General features: G+C 40.3%; 1 protein-coding gene across 2 annotated transcripts in view; it reads right to left on the bottom strand.

The window, feature by feature from the left end:
- Nucleotides 1-16,610, bottom strand: part of PDE7A (phosphodiesterase 7A) — a 50,000-nt gene that overhangs the window by 17,699 nt on the left and 15,691 nt on the right. Inside the window, exon 3 of one of the 2 annotated variants that reach the window (XM_079984651.1) lies at nucleotides 5,872-5,955. The exons of the other annotated variant lie outside the window; for it this stretch is intronic. Coding sequence (XP_079840777.1) covers nucleotides 5,872-5,955 — 84 coding nt within the window. The remainder of the gene's footprint in view (nucleotides 1-5,871; nucleotides 5,956-16,610) is intronic. 2 annotated transcript variants of the gene reach the window in all.

The raw sequence follows: 16,610 nt of genomic DNA on the forward strand, positions 1-16,610 counted from the left end.
AAATACAGCAAGCCCACAACTTATGCAGGGTATATGTTCTGCAGATCGCATCTAAAGTCAAAGTTGTACATAATCAAAACACATTGGGTTTAATGGAGGGCGGGACTGCCAAAGTCTTTTTTCCTGGACAACTGCCCTCTTCCCAACCCCCTTTTTTTCATTGCCAAGCAAGCTGAATGTGTACAGGTTTAACGTGCATAAGTTGTGAGCATACTGTATATCTCAAGATAACCATTTTTGAATTTTAATATACAATAGGTTGAGTTTAAAATTATAAATTCCACACACTCATATCTCTATGCTCCAACTCAACTAACGTTTCAATGATCAAAAGCACCCTCTACAAACTTAGTCTGCTTACACACTATTATACACCAACATGATGCTGCTGTTGTTTACACCAATTCATAAGCTGTAAAATTGACCTCAGGGTCTGAATTCAAAACCTGATTGGGAGAAAAATGAAGCTTTGTGCTCCTTCCATTCACATTCATGAGGAATTTTTAAAAAATAGTTTCAACTTTTTCTGTTTTGATAGAAATGAATGAAATTTGCAGACCTATTATCCATCTTGAGCGGATAGCCCCAGCTGAATTTCTAAGAGGTTCATGGATTTTCTCTGCTGGGCACCTTTAAAATGTGATACCGCCCCCTCCCCCCCCCAAAGGAATAGTATTTTTATTTAGAGGGATAACTGAAAGAAATAAGCAGGCATCATTGCCAGTTCTGAGGGAATGAATTCACTGCACTGAATAGCTGCAGTAGTTTTCCTGCAACAAAACCTTAACAATTTGAGGTTGGGTAAAACAGATTCACTTAATTTCCCCCCATTGCTTTGTGAGGAACTGCATTAAAATATAACATACATGGAAAGAGGTGTCCCAGTGTAAGAACCCAGCCTAATTATCAGCAAATAGGTCTAGGGGTTTTTGTACTAGTTGCCTTTAAAGTTGATTTCTAGGAGGGGAGATCTGCTTTCTCCCCTATGTCAAACATTATAGAAGTGCCCAAGGAAAGTAATTGCAAAAATTCAAAAAGAAGAGAGCAGAGGCTAGGAAGTTCTGGTTAATGAAAAATGCAGCTTCATGCTTGTGTTCTGCTCAACTGGCACCCAAAGTTATAGGGTAGTATCAAACTAAGTAGATCTGCTAGTGCAAGGACTTTGGCCTGCACAAAGGAACTTCCCCTTCCTCTCCTCTCCTGGCATGCCCCCTTAAATGCATGCATCCCCCCCCCCCCAATCCTTCTGAGCCAATTTTTGGAGGACCAGGGGAGAAGGTAGAAGATGAAAGGGAAGGGAAGTTATGTCACACGTGGAAATCCTTGCACTAGACGTATCAGTTGGATTCTGCCCATAGAAAGTGCAATGTTAATTGGACAGGAGTGGATGTGTGGACACAGAGAAATGGATGCTGATTGTGTTCCAAGCAAGCACCCCCAGAACAACAATTACAGGACAGGAGACAGAAGAACAAAGTGATAAATTACTTTAACATTCCTTCCCCAAAGCATTGTGACTGAAGCACCCTGGTAAAATCATTCTCTTTGATCAGAATCAAGACCCATCAGCCACAAAGGAGTTCTTCCTCCCTCCCACCCAAGTATGCACGCCTTTCCTTTAATGGCAAGCTTCAGGAGAAATGTTTCCATCTTTGCAGACACACTGTCTGCAGCAACCACATCTCTGAAGCACTTTGGAACGCCCTGCTTTGGTCTAGGACACTTCAGAGATATCCTGCTTGATTTAGACAAGCCCCAAGTATGTCTTAAGCAGCCCCATTCTTCATTTGTCCAAATGCTTTGCACACCCCTAGCACAAATACCCTAATCTGCGATTGGCATTTAAAAGAAGGAGCATACATCAATGATAAAGCACATGCTTGGCACATAGAAAGTCAGAGTTTTAATTCTCAACACCTCCATGTGGGCCTCTCTGAAATCCTGGAGAGCTGCTTCCAAATACAACAATACTGACCTAAACGGGCCAACAGTATGATTCAACATAAGGCAGCCTCCTAAGATTTACTGTAGCTAACAAAACCTGCACCCTAATAATAATGCACTGGAATAGAGATAAACAACAGCAACTGCTAAGCACTCTTCCTTTACATGCTTTGGCTGCTCACTTCAATTCACCTGTCTTGCTTTGTGTAGGGGAGTGAGCAGTGTGGGAATGTAAGAGGAGAACCCTGAGAAACCCTCTATTGCTGTTTATACTGAGGAAGAAATTAGAAAGCCCTCTGCTTGTGTCTCAATTTTTAGAGATAAATTCTCCATCTGTTCAGTTCAAAATTAAGAATTAGCAGACAACCAGGGAACAAGAATATTACCTCTATGGAACAGAACACGTTTTTAATTGAATATGCAGTTCATCGTAAGATTCAAACTTTGCTCATCACTTGTTACAGAAGGAAACTGTTTTTTCATATGTTAATTCTGTTTGGAAAAGGCAAACCTTTTTTAAAAAAATACAGTGGTGCCCCGCAAGACGAACGCCTCACAAGACGGAAAACCCGCTAGACGAAAGGGTTTTCCGTTTTGGAGGCGCTTCACAAAACGAATTTCCCTATGGGCTTGCTTCACAAGACGAAAATGCCTTGCGAGTTCCTGCGGGGTTTTTTCCCTTTTTTCCCCCTTTTCCTAAGCCCTAAGCCACTTATCAGCTGATCCGCTGATAAGCCGCTTATCAGCTGATCCGCTAAAAGCCTCTAAACCGCTAATGGCGCTAATCCGCTAAGCTGTCAATGGGCTTGCTTCGCAAGACGAAAAAACCGCTATACGAAGAGCCTCACGGAACGGATTAATTTCGTCTTGCGAGGCACCACTGTATATATGAGGGCATGGGACTTTTTAAAAGTACTTTATTGGAATTTAAGAGACTTCTGTGACTATAAACACAAGTTGAATGCTACAAACTTCAATTTCTCGAAAACAGTGTCTGGTCCTGTCTCCACAACTGTGACAAAAGTCCAGCATGAGGTTCCTAAAGAAACAGGAAACCGGAGTAAGAAGATTCCAGACAATCAGCTGTCCAATCACTTCTTGAAGATCTTAGCAAGGCAAAACCAACTATGCCTCTAGTTAATTGGTTCCATTGTCAATAAGTTTATCCTAATATTCAACCAAAATCTTAACTCCTGTAAATTAAGGCCATTACATCTACTCCTACCCACTGAAGCAGCACCAAGTATTTGCCTTTTACTATGCAACAGCCCTTCAGACAAGTGTTATCATGTCAACTGACAAACTGTTTCGATATTGCTCTTCCACTTTATTTATTTCAAATACTGACAGCCCACCATGCACCACGTGATCTCCAGAAAGGGGTAGAGAATGACAAACACGCATAAAATCAGTGTTCATTTACAATAAATAAAATTAACTAAACCATCAAACAATGTACACCAGCTGAAAGTTACAGCTACACATTAAAGGCATCTTTATCAAAGGCTGAGGTGGACAACCATGTTTTAAACTGGCACCACCATCACTGCATAATATATAATACCTGGTGGTGTGGATGCTAAGAAGGGCCTTCATGGCAGACCTTAACATCCAGGACAGGACTATATAGGGAGAGGCACTCTTCCAAGTAGTTAGACCCCAAGTTATTCACAGTTTGGCATCCCAGCTTCTCACATACCCTCCATCAGATAATTGGAATGCAAAGACAGTAATGACCTGACTGTTTCAAGCTTTTCTGGACTCCAACTCAAAAGTTTAAATTTTCTCCTTGCACATTGCTGAGTTTCATTTGCAATTTATACTTTTGTATTACTTTTTATTTAGCTTTTATAAAATGTTACTAATTGTTATATCAACAGAAACAACCTAGAGGTTATTATTATATTAAGTGGCATAAACATTTTATAAATAAAGCTTTACACACAGAATGTGTGGGAGATCAGGTGGATGTTTTTGCAAATTTATATAAGCCTTTAAGAGTATCCCTTGGAAGAAAAACATCTCAGGCATAATGCTGCTTCTTTATACAATGTCCAGCTGAAGCCAAGCCAAGTCTTCTCAGAAACATCAACATTAGGAAGCTGCTTTCAGACCAAACTAAACATTTTAAAATATTTATGGAAAATGGATGCATCTTCATTTTGAAGATAAGAAAATTAATCAAATTTCTCAAATAAGAAATATATACAGTGGTGCCTCGCAAGACGAAAAGAATCCATTCCGCGAGTTTCTTCGTCTAGCGGTTTTTTCGTCTTGTGAAGCAAGCCCATTGACAGCTTAGCGGATTAGCGCTATTAGCGGTTTAGCGGCTTTTAGCGGCTTATCGGCTTAGCGGATAAGTGGCTTAGCAGCTTAGAAAAGGGGGGGGGGGAGGGGGAAAAACCCGCAGGAACTCGCAAGACATATTCGTCTTGCGAAGCAAGCCCGTAGGAAATTCGTTTTGCGAAGCACCTCCAAAACGGAAAACTCTTTCGTCTACCGAGTTTTCCGTCTTGCGAGGCATTCGTCTTGCGGGGCACCACTGTATGTGCAAAGTTAGTGTTTGGTGTAGGATTGCCCAAGAGGGAAACTATGGGGATAACTGCATCTGAAAAAAATGTTTTAAATGTCTTACCAAGGCCTATCAAGTACCGTTCTATTGTTGTGCTACTACTTATGGATAGTGATTGATTTCTCTTTCTGAATGAACTTGTCAATGTTATTCTCAAACCTTCATGCCAAAGGACAAATATCTCCACTTCCATCTAAAGATAATGGTTGCTTAAACAGACAAAGATAATTCATTCTTTGTCATGATATCTTTCAGTTCTTAACTTTAGGGAGAGGGGAGAGAGAAGAATATCACAAAAAGGAGGTTATTTTGCAATTTAAAGTACTTTCTCTTCTTTTATTCAATACATTTATATACAGTTTAATTATGTGCATTTCTAAGTGGTGTACATAAAACAATCAACAAAAAATGGGAAAATAAAATAAAAATTTAACACCCGACATTTTAGGTGAAGACTCCATGCACTGCAGTTAGGTTCAGCTCTGTTTTTTGAGTATTTATTGAAACAGGCTTCATGTTGCAGAAAAAATAGCTAAGCTAAACTTCAGGAAACCTGAATTACTGGGAGCAAGATTCTGCTAGAAACCAAAAGCTGTACTGCTGAGAAGTTTTACCACTGGTATTTTCAATTAAACAAGAAAGCTCTACCAAATGAATTACAACAGCATAGGCAATGGATTGAATACAGACTTGCCCCTCCATAGAGGGCTCATTCTATTCACAAAAGCAAGTCTGATCCAAGAGAGGTGAAGGGGAGACAATTAACAATTTCACCTTCCCCCATGTCATCTCCCATGTTGTTTTGAAGGATTCCCCCTTACCAGAGCAGATTTCCAGAGGAAATTTTCAGGGGAGGCAGCAGGGGGAATTAGAAAAAGTCAATATCTTCCAACAGTGTCCAGTTAGCTGAGTAATTGCATCTCTGGAATCCAACCTACTTTTAATATTCAGCATGCATAGCTACATAAGAATTTTCTTCTATCAGTCATACAGAGAGAAGCTATTGGTGCACAGGTATTGTTGGTGTATTGGTTACATACTTGGGAATAAGAATATGAAACAGACCAGCTTCATATCAAGCTGACTGCATAGCACCCTGGAGAATATGGACCTTTTATTCATTAATTTAAAAGAAACAGTTTATTTTCCCCTCTGAAGCACATGGATTAATATATATATATATATATATATATATATATATATATATATAATCCTGCATATACTGTATTATTTGCAGGGAAATGAAAAAAATTATGTAAATTCCCATTTTAAATCAGCCATCAATTATTTGAAGCCCCACAGCCAAACACAAATGGAACCCTTTATTACTGTTCTGCTATTATTTAAATACTTACAGTGAAAAATACGGAAATCAATGTATGGATGAGAACCTCTTCTCTCTGTTTCAAATCCTGCCCGACTTCTTACTCGTACATCTCCTAGAAATAGGGTCAAAAGTGAAATACACCGTGTCGAAGAGCTACAGAGAAAATTGCAACCAAGCACAGTTGCAAGGTGTAGACGTTTCTGTATGTAGTGTAACAGTCATACAGTGAACTTACTAAATGCCCTGATCAATGCCTTTTATTTTAAAGATGATAGTTAAAAACGAAGTCTTTAAAATCTTTCAAACATGCAATTGCATGCTCTCCATAAAATTTTCCTACCTCATCAAATCTAGTACATAGATGAAGTTGCATCTGCTATGCTTCATCACCATAATGAGGTGAAAATAACTAAACGAGAACATAGAATTTTATTTTGCTTCTTGCTACAACTGAACAGCTCACGGTATTATCCAGTTTAGAAATAGCAGCAAACTATGTTATGTGATCTAGCCTTTGACCAACACACTCACTCCTACCCCAACTTCCTCATTTGTTTTAAATTTTAATTTGGCTTGCACAAATCATAGTTTGATCAGTTCAGCCATAATGGCAAATTATTATTTGCTTTGACAAGGGAAGTTGGGGAGGGTCTACGTGAGCTTAGCGCTGTTAACATAAAAAAGCCTCAAATTACAATCTTTGAGTCAAATGTGCCCCAATAAAACTATATTAAGCATGACACCATTTGCAAGCTAAAGTATGCCTTCATTGAGAACTTTATTTTCAGTATAAAAAAAACCTGCTGATAAATTACCAGGGTCAACAATACCCCACAACTCAAAGTACATAAAGCTACAAGAACAGTTTGTAGGATCTAACTGACCCCACAGTTTTTTTAACATAAAACATATTGCGCTATTAACATACATATCATAACAGTTACACAAGTATAACTGTGCAATAATCATGAGTTGTGAATTACCTGCAACAACAAATCTTACAGACCTTGCAACCATAGCACACATTACTCAAGCAGCACATTTCACAACTGCGTGAGTAGAACAGACAAAATGGTTACATGAAGCACATTGTTGCTGCAATTTTCTGTTGCTGCATTAACAACAGAGGCAATAGCTTCCTCTTTTATGCTGTCCTGGTGGAAGGCCCTACCAATTCTGAAGCTTCCTCGCTTGACATCTCAGACAATATGACTATGTTTCTGTATTCATCTCAGAGTACAGTATAACCAACTCCAAACTCACTCCATTGTGGCTGTTAGCTTCTAAACAGTACTGGCATTTAAACAGGTAATGTCTACTACATTTGAAAAAATACATTAGTGGCCCCCATTTCATTAAGTGTTTTAATGTGGTATAGAGACTCATCACTTCACAAGTATCCATACCACTTTTACTTTCATTATAATGAAAGAAATGATCTCAAGCATTTTTGTTATAATGATGATCTCAGGCTTGAACTTGTGGCCTAAGATTGCTGCAACATTCTGCATTAAAGCAAGGGTGAATAATCTCATCTGCACAGAGGGTAAAATTCAGAACTGGCCAACATTCACAACAAAATAGGCCAACAGGCTATTTTGACTGGTGGGCAGAATTCTGGGATAAGCATCTGTAGTTATGTTTGTCTGCATTCACTACAGAAATCTGTTTGCACAGCAGGTCTTCTGGTTTCTCTTATCCCCATATTCCAGAACCCCACAGGCCCTCAAAATCTGCTCCAACAGGTTTCCTAAATTACTGGGGCAGATGAGAGGGACTATAGGGGAAGGAGAAGTAGTAGTCTCATGGTGTGAGCAGGCATAACACTGGATCCCATCCATGAAAAGAAATTAATAAACTGAGCAGCGTTTTGCAGGGACACTTCAATCCCTGGGATTTTATGTGCATGTATTTTTAAGTTCTGTCAGTCACCACAATACAGTGGTACCTGTGGTTACGAACTTAATTCGTTTCAGAGGTCCGTTCTTCATCTGAAGCCATTCTTAACCTGAGGTACCACTTTAGCTAATGGGGCCTCCTCCTACTGCTGCTGCCACCGCCACCGCCACCGCGCAATTTCTGTTCTCATCCTGGGGCAAAGTTCTTAACCCGGGGTACTATTTCTGGGTTAGCGGAATCCGTAACCCGAAGTGTTTGTAACGTGAGGTGTTTGTAACCCAAGGTACCACTGTAGTGGTAAAACTGACCCCACATACTTTTATAATAAAAAAATCTGTATTTCACTTGATTCAAGGTATGGGGGCACTGAAACACCACATGGAAATCAAAATGTCATAATGGCCAAGGAATATCTGGAGCTGGACTTGTGAGTCATTTACATAAACCTTTTATGAACTTTTAGCATTGTGCATTTGACCCCATCTATTGATTGAGGTTTAAGGCTTGCTCATGTTATGCCAAACTCTATCTATGCATTAAATGGCACTGGTAAAATCTAAACAAATTATTTACTTATTTATTAAATTGATATCCCACCCTTCCTCCCAAAGGAGACCAGGGCAGCAAACGTGTGATGAAACAAGTGATATTTAAAACAATTCCAATACAGCTGAAGACTGGGAAAGATCTCAACCTAAAATGCTTTAAGAAAGGAAGGACAAAAGAAAACAAACAGCAGCTGTCAAAGAGGAGAGATTTTAAATGGTAGGTGCCACAACATTAAAGGCCCAATTGTTACGCTGTGTAGGACAGACATCCTGATGAGATGGTACCTGTTCGAGGCCCTCACCTGCAGAGTGCAGTGACTGATTAGGCATATATAGGATATTATTATTTTTCCAGGTATTCTGGACCTAAGCTGTACAGTGGTGCCTTGGGATGTGAACGGGATCCATTCCGGAACCCCACTTGTATCCTGAATAGAACGTAAGACGCGACAGCACATCTGCGCGGGTTGCGTTTTGCCGCTTCCGCACATGCGCGCGACGTCATTTTGATCGTCTGCGCATGCACGAGCGGCGCTCCGTGACTTCCGGGTCACCGCAGAGCGCAACCCAAAAATACTTATCCTGAAGCATATTTATCCCGAGGTATGACTGTATAGGGCTTTACGCACCAAAACTAAAACCTTGAATGTAGCCCTGCAGCTACTTGGTAGCCAATGCAATTCTTTCAACTGTGGGGTGTGTTGGCTACATCCTTTCCCAGTAACCATACAGTATTTTGCATCAGCTGCAGCTAGCGGTCTTATCAGTCAAAGCTAAAAGGCAGCACTCCTTGCCACTGAGGTCACCTGGACCTCTGCAGTGAAGATGGATCCAGGAGCACCCCCAGACTACTAGGCTGCTCTTTCAGGGAACCTATGACCTCATCTACAACAGGCAATTGACCAATTATCTGGACTTGGGAGCCACTCACAGTGCCTTTGTCTCACCAGGATTCAGAGTTAGTTTATTGGCCCTCATCCATCCCACCACTGAATCCAGGCACCAGTCTAGGGCTTGCCTAGCATCTCCTGGATCAGATGCTACAGAGAAGTAAAGCTGGATATCATCAGCATACCTCAATCCTCATTTCCTACTGACCACTCCCAATGGCTTCATATGGATGTTAAACAGCATTGGGGACAGGATTATACCCTGCAGCAGCCCACATCACAACTACCAGGGATCCAAAAGACCATGGGAGGCAGCGCAATGCCTCCAATACCAATCCCACTGTTGGCTCAGAAGGATGCTATGATCAATGGTATCAAAAGCAACTGAGAGACCTAGGAAGAATAACAGGGTCACATTCCCCTGTCCTTTCCCCAATTAACATTTATCAGGATGACCAAGAAAATTTTACCTTTGTACAGTTGGCTAGGTTCTACGCAAACACACATGCTCAATTAAGAGCTCATTATTAAGCTCATTATTAAGAGTTCAAGAACACATTCCAGTTAAGCAAAAACACTCAAGGAGAGAGTGGGGGGAAAAAAGCTGGTGAGGGGTGTGGCATGGGAAGAGTGCCAAGGACCAATAGAGAGATTTGGAAGTCTGCATTTGGCCTCCATGCATGTGTTTCCCCACCTCTGTTCTATTGGTACAAAATTTAATGTTGGTAAAAATACCATATTTCAATCATAAGCACTGATTCAATTTTGTGTGTTTTACTGTAGCCACAATATACACTCATCTGTCAGAGTTATTACCATTTACTGCAACATTAAAGAGCACGCCATTATGCTCAGCAAGGAAATTGGCAAATATACAGTGAGAAATCAAACTTTGGCTACTGAATGTGTTTAAACTGAGTTTTATTAAACTCTCCTAGAAACAGAATTAAAGCTAGATTTCAGATTACAATACAGACAAGATACAATCTGTATTGAGAACAAAAAGAAATGTATCATTGATAATAAACTATTACTATAAATGGCTACAACACTGAATTGTGGATTCCACATTACATTTGCATCTGATGGCTTGTGCATGTACATGGGCTTTCAGGAGCCACCAACTACTTCAGCCCACGGTGCTACCCCCTTGCCTTCCCCTACAATTCACATTCAGTGCTGCAGCTGGAAGTGAAAATTGTTCCTTCTTACAAGCATAGACTATTTTGGATCCATCTTTTTCCAACTCAATAAAATGTTTTTGTTACTTACATTGTTATCTTAAAAGTTTTGCTCTGCTTTACACAGAAGACATGTCCAAAGACAAAAAGCAACCTCAAATGCAGCATTTTATATAACACTACATCAAATTTAAGTACCCAGAGTTTTGCAAGCACCAGTTATAAAAACATATCCCCAGGAGAATGTTGTCACAATTTCACAGTAATAGATATATAGCAAAGTAACAAGAGTAACCCTAACCTCTGTCACCAGCCAGCAGACCATGGACTGTATGTCCTGTCTTCCAGGGTGAGGCCAGCCCTGCCCACCCTTAAGGCAAGGTGAGACAACTGCCTCGGGTGGCAGAATCTACAAGGGGCAGCAGATCTGGCCACCAACAAATACACTGCCTGCTGCTGCTGCTGCTGCTGCTGCAACACACTCCTTGGAGGCCAGATCTGCTGCGTCCTTGGCAGGCTCCCCACCCCATGCCCCCTATGCAGTGGACTCTTGGCAAATAGGAGGTGATTCTGGTCTCTTCTCACACTTGGGAGGAAATGACAGGCACTGCCCTCTGGGTTCTCCTGGGATCCGCACCTGCCCAGTGTGATTCAGAGAAGGAGCCCTGTCCTCCACGACAGACTTTGATTCCCGCTTCAACTGTAAGTAATGTTGATTTCCCTGCCTTGCTCCCAATGTACATCTTTATTCCCTGCTTGTTCCTGGTGTAGATCTTCATTCACACAAAATGTCTTGGACAGCCCTATTCCAAGGAGATCATCATGGCAAGTGAGAGTAACTAACTTGGTCCCTTCTACTAACTAGCTGTTCCAATGCTCCAATGCTCCCCCCCCCCCTTCCTTTTTCCTTCTATCTTGTGCCTCTTGAGATTGTGAGCTAGTAGACAGGAGTCTACTATACTTTTATTATCTTAACATACAAAGTGCTTAAAATGTTAAATGTTAATATTAATAATTTTAACCATGGCATCTAAGCCTGTTACCAAAATTTTGGAAATTCAAATGAGAGTGGAACCAGGGAAGGCACTGATCAAGCATTTTAGTATCAGATATAAGGAAAGAATGCCAGAGTGTTTGTGCACTAACTGTTCACCACAGTGTTGCATCTAAGTTGACCCCAAACAGATAATGAACTCAATTACAAATAAGATGTTCCTACAAAAACTTATTTGGGATTTTTAAAAGGTCTGAATTTCAGAGTCATTGTTTTAAATATTTTGCTTTTTCCACTGATTATTTGCTTATTCCACTGCTTGGTTTCAAAAGTCAGAATGTTCTTTTTTCTCCCTATGTTTGAGCTCTTCAAAAAGCAGTGCTTCACGAAGAATATGCTTTCTCAAGTTCAAGGACCACTTCCATTTACGTACTTAGCTAAAGCTGATCAGTGTACTACTACTGCCTAGTAAGACTCACTGTCCCAGGACAAATCACTCACTCTGCTAGCATCGCCCTCAGCAATTGGTAATTAGAGCAAATTACGTGGTGCATGTTTAAGTAGTATCACTTAATCAGGTTGTCCCACTCATTAGCAGTAAAATATACTACACCACCTATGTTTATTGTCTAGACATAGCCAGGTCATCTAATTTTCCTTTTATTGTTTTAAAACAACCTACATGTCTTTTACCTCAGTTTTTGGGAGGTTTTCATTCCAGTGCACTTTCTATATGACAAATACCTCCTTCTAATAAGATATTCTGGGCAGGTCCTGCTGAGAGTTCCCCTCACTGAAGTTAAGGATATCTATGAGTAGGAAGTGGGGGCCTTTAAAAGTCACTGCCCCAAGATACGAAGTATACCAGGGAAAAAACTGTTATGCCCATCTCTCCTGGCTTAATAAAAAGTTTTGCATATATTTGCATATATTTCTGAATTGGCAACAGTAGTGCTGCTGTTGGCATCTGTGTTTCTTTCTGTTACTCTTTAAGTTTAGAGTTCTTTTTTAATTGTTAGCTCTCTAAAGTTTGATAGTGTACTTGAGGACTGGAAGGGAATTTGCCTCCTGTAAAAGACAGTAGCAGATGCCACCACCCAAGTGAAGAAGTATTGGCCTATGACAAACTATTCCAGCTGCTTCAACAGTCAGTTCCAGGACAGATGATTGAGCTGCAAAGTAGCACTTGTTGTAACACCAGCGAGCTAGGAGGATTTGCATATACCTTTGCCCTGCTCTAGTAACTATTGTACCATTACCTATTTAAATAGTGAGAATTCCAGGTTCCCAATAGTAGAGAACCCAGCTTCCATTCAGAATACTTTCAATTCCCATGACAGGGAAGACAAAGACAAAGGGAATTTTTAAAAACTTAAATGGTAAATCCTGGAAAAAACCAAAGAACAGCAAACTAGACCAACACAATTATTCCTCCAACTTGTTTACTTTTCCGGAGTGGAGGAGGGAAAATCCCCAAGATAGAGGACCTTAGAATGAGAGGACAGAATTAAATATCTATCCAGGATATAATTTTGCACAAGTTGTATCTAAGTAGCTCAGATAATTGGGGGGGGGGGGTGGATTATAGCCAACTAAATAATATTCGGAGTAGATCCACTGAAACCTGCTAAGTCAAGTAACCTAAATCTAGGACTTGTATCACCCTATATATCTAGCACAGAAGGAACAGAGAAAATGTTTTTTAAAAACCAAGAAATAACTGAAATACCAAGCAGTAGAGAGAGAATGGGCACTTTCCTTGGTAACAGATGCAACCTCAAGTAAGGAAAGGATAACTCAGGATGTCTATTACAGTATACAGTTTTCCTCTTGGAATATCAAGTGAATAAATTGGGAGAGCGCGGGTACTTCTTTTAAATAATTTTTATTACATTTTAAAAGGTTGTATAAGATTCTGCAAAATACCATGCTATCAAACAGAAGAGAGGGTATTTAATAAGCTAACTAACAATTTCAGCAAAACTGTTAGTAGACCACTTAAAGTAGCATGTGCCCATTTGTTTACTTATACCAGGGATTATGTCCTGTGAAAAATAATTAAACTGCAACTGAGTAGCTATCAACTGTTAGATATAAAGTAAGGTATGTATTTCTTTTAATAGCATTCACAAATTACATTTATTCCACAACAGATTATTGACTAAATAAAATTTAGACATAAGGGCTTACTTAAGACTTCTTCAGACAATACTCACTCCTCAACTTGCACATGTAGTGATAAATAAAATTTAATCATAATGGCTATACTACAGATCCAAAAAACAAAAGGTCAGCAGCATCAAAAACTGAAAGAGAATGGAAGCAAACTGGACTCCAAAGAAGGATCTATACAGATTATCCAATGATGCAATAAATGTGTGAGAGACTGAACACCAACAAATGCATAATAAAATCAGTATTTAACAATGCCATTCTATGATATGATATCTTTTTTAAAAAATGAGTCAGCATTCAAAGTGGATAGATTGAAGACCATTAACTTGCACTTATCTTTTATAATTGATCAATATAACAATATATTACCATAGAATTTTAGAGTTGGAAGGGACCCAGAGGGTCAGCTAGTCCAATCCCCTGCAATGCATGAATCTCAGCTACATCATACATGACACATGACCATCAAACCTCCAAGGAAGGAGAGTCCACCACCTCTCATGGGAGTTCCTCCGCTGTGGAATAGCACCCCATTTGTCCCTTTCTTTCCAGGATGACAAGGAACTATTAGTCATCACTCTTTGGTTTCAGTCTATCAACCAGCTACAAATCCACCTAACAGTTACCTTCTCCAATCCACATTTTACCAGCTTCTCCACAAGAATATCATGAGGGGCTTTGTCAAATGCCTAACTGAAATCAAGATACACTATGTCCACAGCATTTCCCTGATCCACCCAGCTTGTAATGCTATCAAAACAAGAAATGGCATGACTTGTTTTTGAGAAACCCATGCTGGATCTTGGTACAGTGGTGCCCCGCAAGACGAACGCCTCGCAAGACGGAAAACCCGCTAGACGAAAGGGTTTTCCGTTTTGGAGGCGCTTCGCAAAACGAATTTCCCTATGGGCTTGCTTCGCAAGACGAAAATGTCTTGCGAGTTCCTGCGGGGTTTTCCCCCCTTTCCCCCCCTTTCCCTAAGCCCTAAGCCGCTTATCAGCTGATCCGCTGATAAGCCACTTATCAGCTGATCCGCTAAAAGCCGCTAAACCGCTAATAGCGCTAATCCGCTAAGCTGTCAATGGGCTTGCTTCGCAAGACGAAAAAACCGCTATACGAAGAGCCTCACGGAACGGATTAATTTTGTCTTGCGAGGCACCACTGCAATCACAACATCCTTTTCTAAGTGCTCACAGACCAATTGTTTCATTATCTGTTCTATGAACTTTCCTGGTATCAATGTCAAGCTCACCACTGGTTGGTAGTTACCTTGGTCTCCCCACCCCACCCGCCGCCACGCAAAGAGACAATGCACATGTTTTTGTAAACTAAGAAATTGTTAATAAAAATTATATTTAAAAAGATGGGGACAACATTTGCCTACCTCCAATCTGCAGGGAGCTCACCTGTTGTCCAAGAATTATCCAAGATTATACACAGTTATGCAGTTATGCATTTATAGCAGTTATGACTTGCATAATGTTCTTTCCTCGTTCTACCTGCTTTGAACGCCAATGTTTTTACGAGAGTTATCTAGGTATTTCATAGAATAGCATTTGCATGTGTTAGTTTAGTCTTCATTTTTAAAAATCTACAGTTGCCCCCAAGTTATTTATCAAAATTTCATCGGCATTTTGGACCAATAGATTCTCTATTATACACTCGTTTCAGATTAACTTCTCTGTTTCTCTGAACTAGAGACTGCATAGTCCAACTGATACAGGCTCTCCCAGTTAACACAGAAGTGGAAGAGTCAGGCAAGCCCTATGACCCATTTCTGATTTCACTGTTAGTATAACTTTGAGAAAGAATTCTGACTGAACAAATCCTTAGTTAAACTGGAGTATATAAACTATCTCTATTTATTTAGTTGTAATTTGTTACCCACCCTTTATCATAAGCTCCAGGGCAGGGTACAAACAATTCCACAATACAGTTTAAAACTTTCTATGTTATCTCCTGACACATATAAATTAAATAGGCTGCTGTGCAAATATACCTCCACAGTCACTAAAGATAAGTAGAACAAGGAAAGTTGCTTTTGCTACACAATTAACAATCCCCTCATGGGCTATGTAGTCTGGATGGAAAGGAAAAGTTTTAAAAATGACTTTCAAACATCAGTACCATCACAAAATAGAGCACCTAAGTCAATTATAATAGGAGTAGGCAACTGGTGACCTGCAAGCTCATTCCCTTGAAGCTATATAAGCCCAGCCCAGCCCCAAATCCCAAGGCCCCTGTGGTGTTTGCCTCCTAGGATGGGTCATAAGGAAAGGGTTAAAATAGGTGTGATGTGATTGGCCAGTGAGAATGCAAGGGGGGAATAAAAGTTAGAGTGGGAGGTTTTGAAAGTCAGTTGGTTGAGGTTTGGGAATTGAAGAAGGAAGAGGGAGGAATAGGCAATGGGTTGGTCAAGTTGTATTGTGAGAGAGTGAGAGGAATTGTTAGGTGGAGTCAGATAGATAGTTGGGAATAATCAGTTTGAAGTTGTTAGGAACTAAGATTAAGAAACTGTCAAGAAAAACTAACTGAGCTTGTTCCTGCATTTAAAAATAAACTTGATTATTTGTTTATGTTAACAACTGACTGGACTCCGTGTGTCCCCATGAGATATGGGGTGGTGGCAGCGGAAAAAGCAATTGCACTGGCGGCACAGGGTCAACAGACCGTCAAACGTCTGGGGGCCCTGTGTGTGATCGCCACATCCCCCTTTTATTAAGCACTCAAAAACTTACTCCTATGGGGCTATTTAAACAGCCTCTTTGCCACTGTGAGCAGCAACAGAGGTGTTGGCAGAGCTCTTCTGCATATGAGTTTAAACCTCTATTTGACTATATCTAAACTCAGACACAAAACAGAAGTTCTGGGAGAGAACTCTTAACAGGGACATCCAACCAAATCATACTCAGAAAAGACTTGCTTTCAGTGGATCTACTCTGACTTAAGGACCACCCTTCAGCTCACACAGAAGGAAGTTGGTGGGCTAAAGATCCCTTTGCTTACATCGCAATACACAAGGGGGTTATCGGCAAGCTAAACCAATGTTGCTGCCCCTTCAAACTTTTGTGTAATTCATA

This window comes from Podarcis cretensis (assembly GCF_951804945.1).
Source record: "Podarcis cretensis genome assembly, chromosome: 7".
NCBI lineage: Eukaryota > Metazoa > Chordata > Lepidosauria > Squamata > Lacertidae > Podarcis > Podarcis cretensis.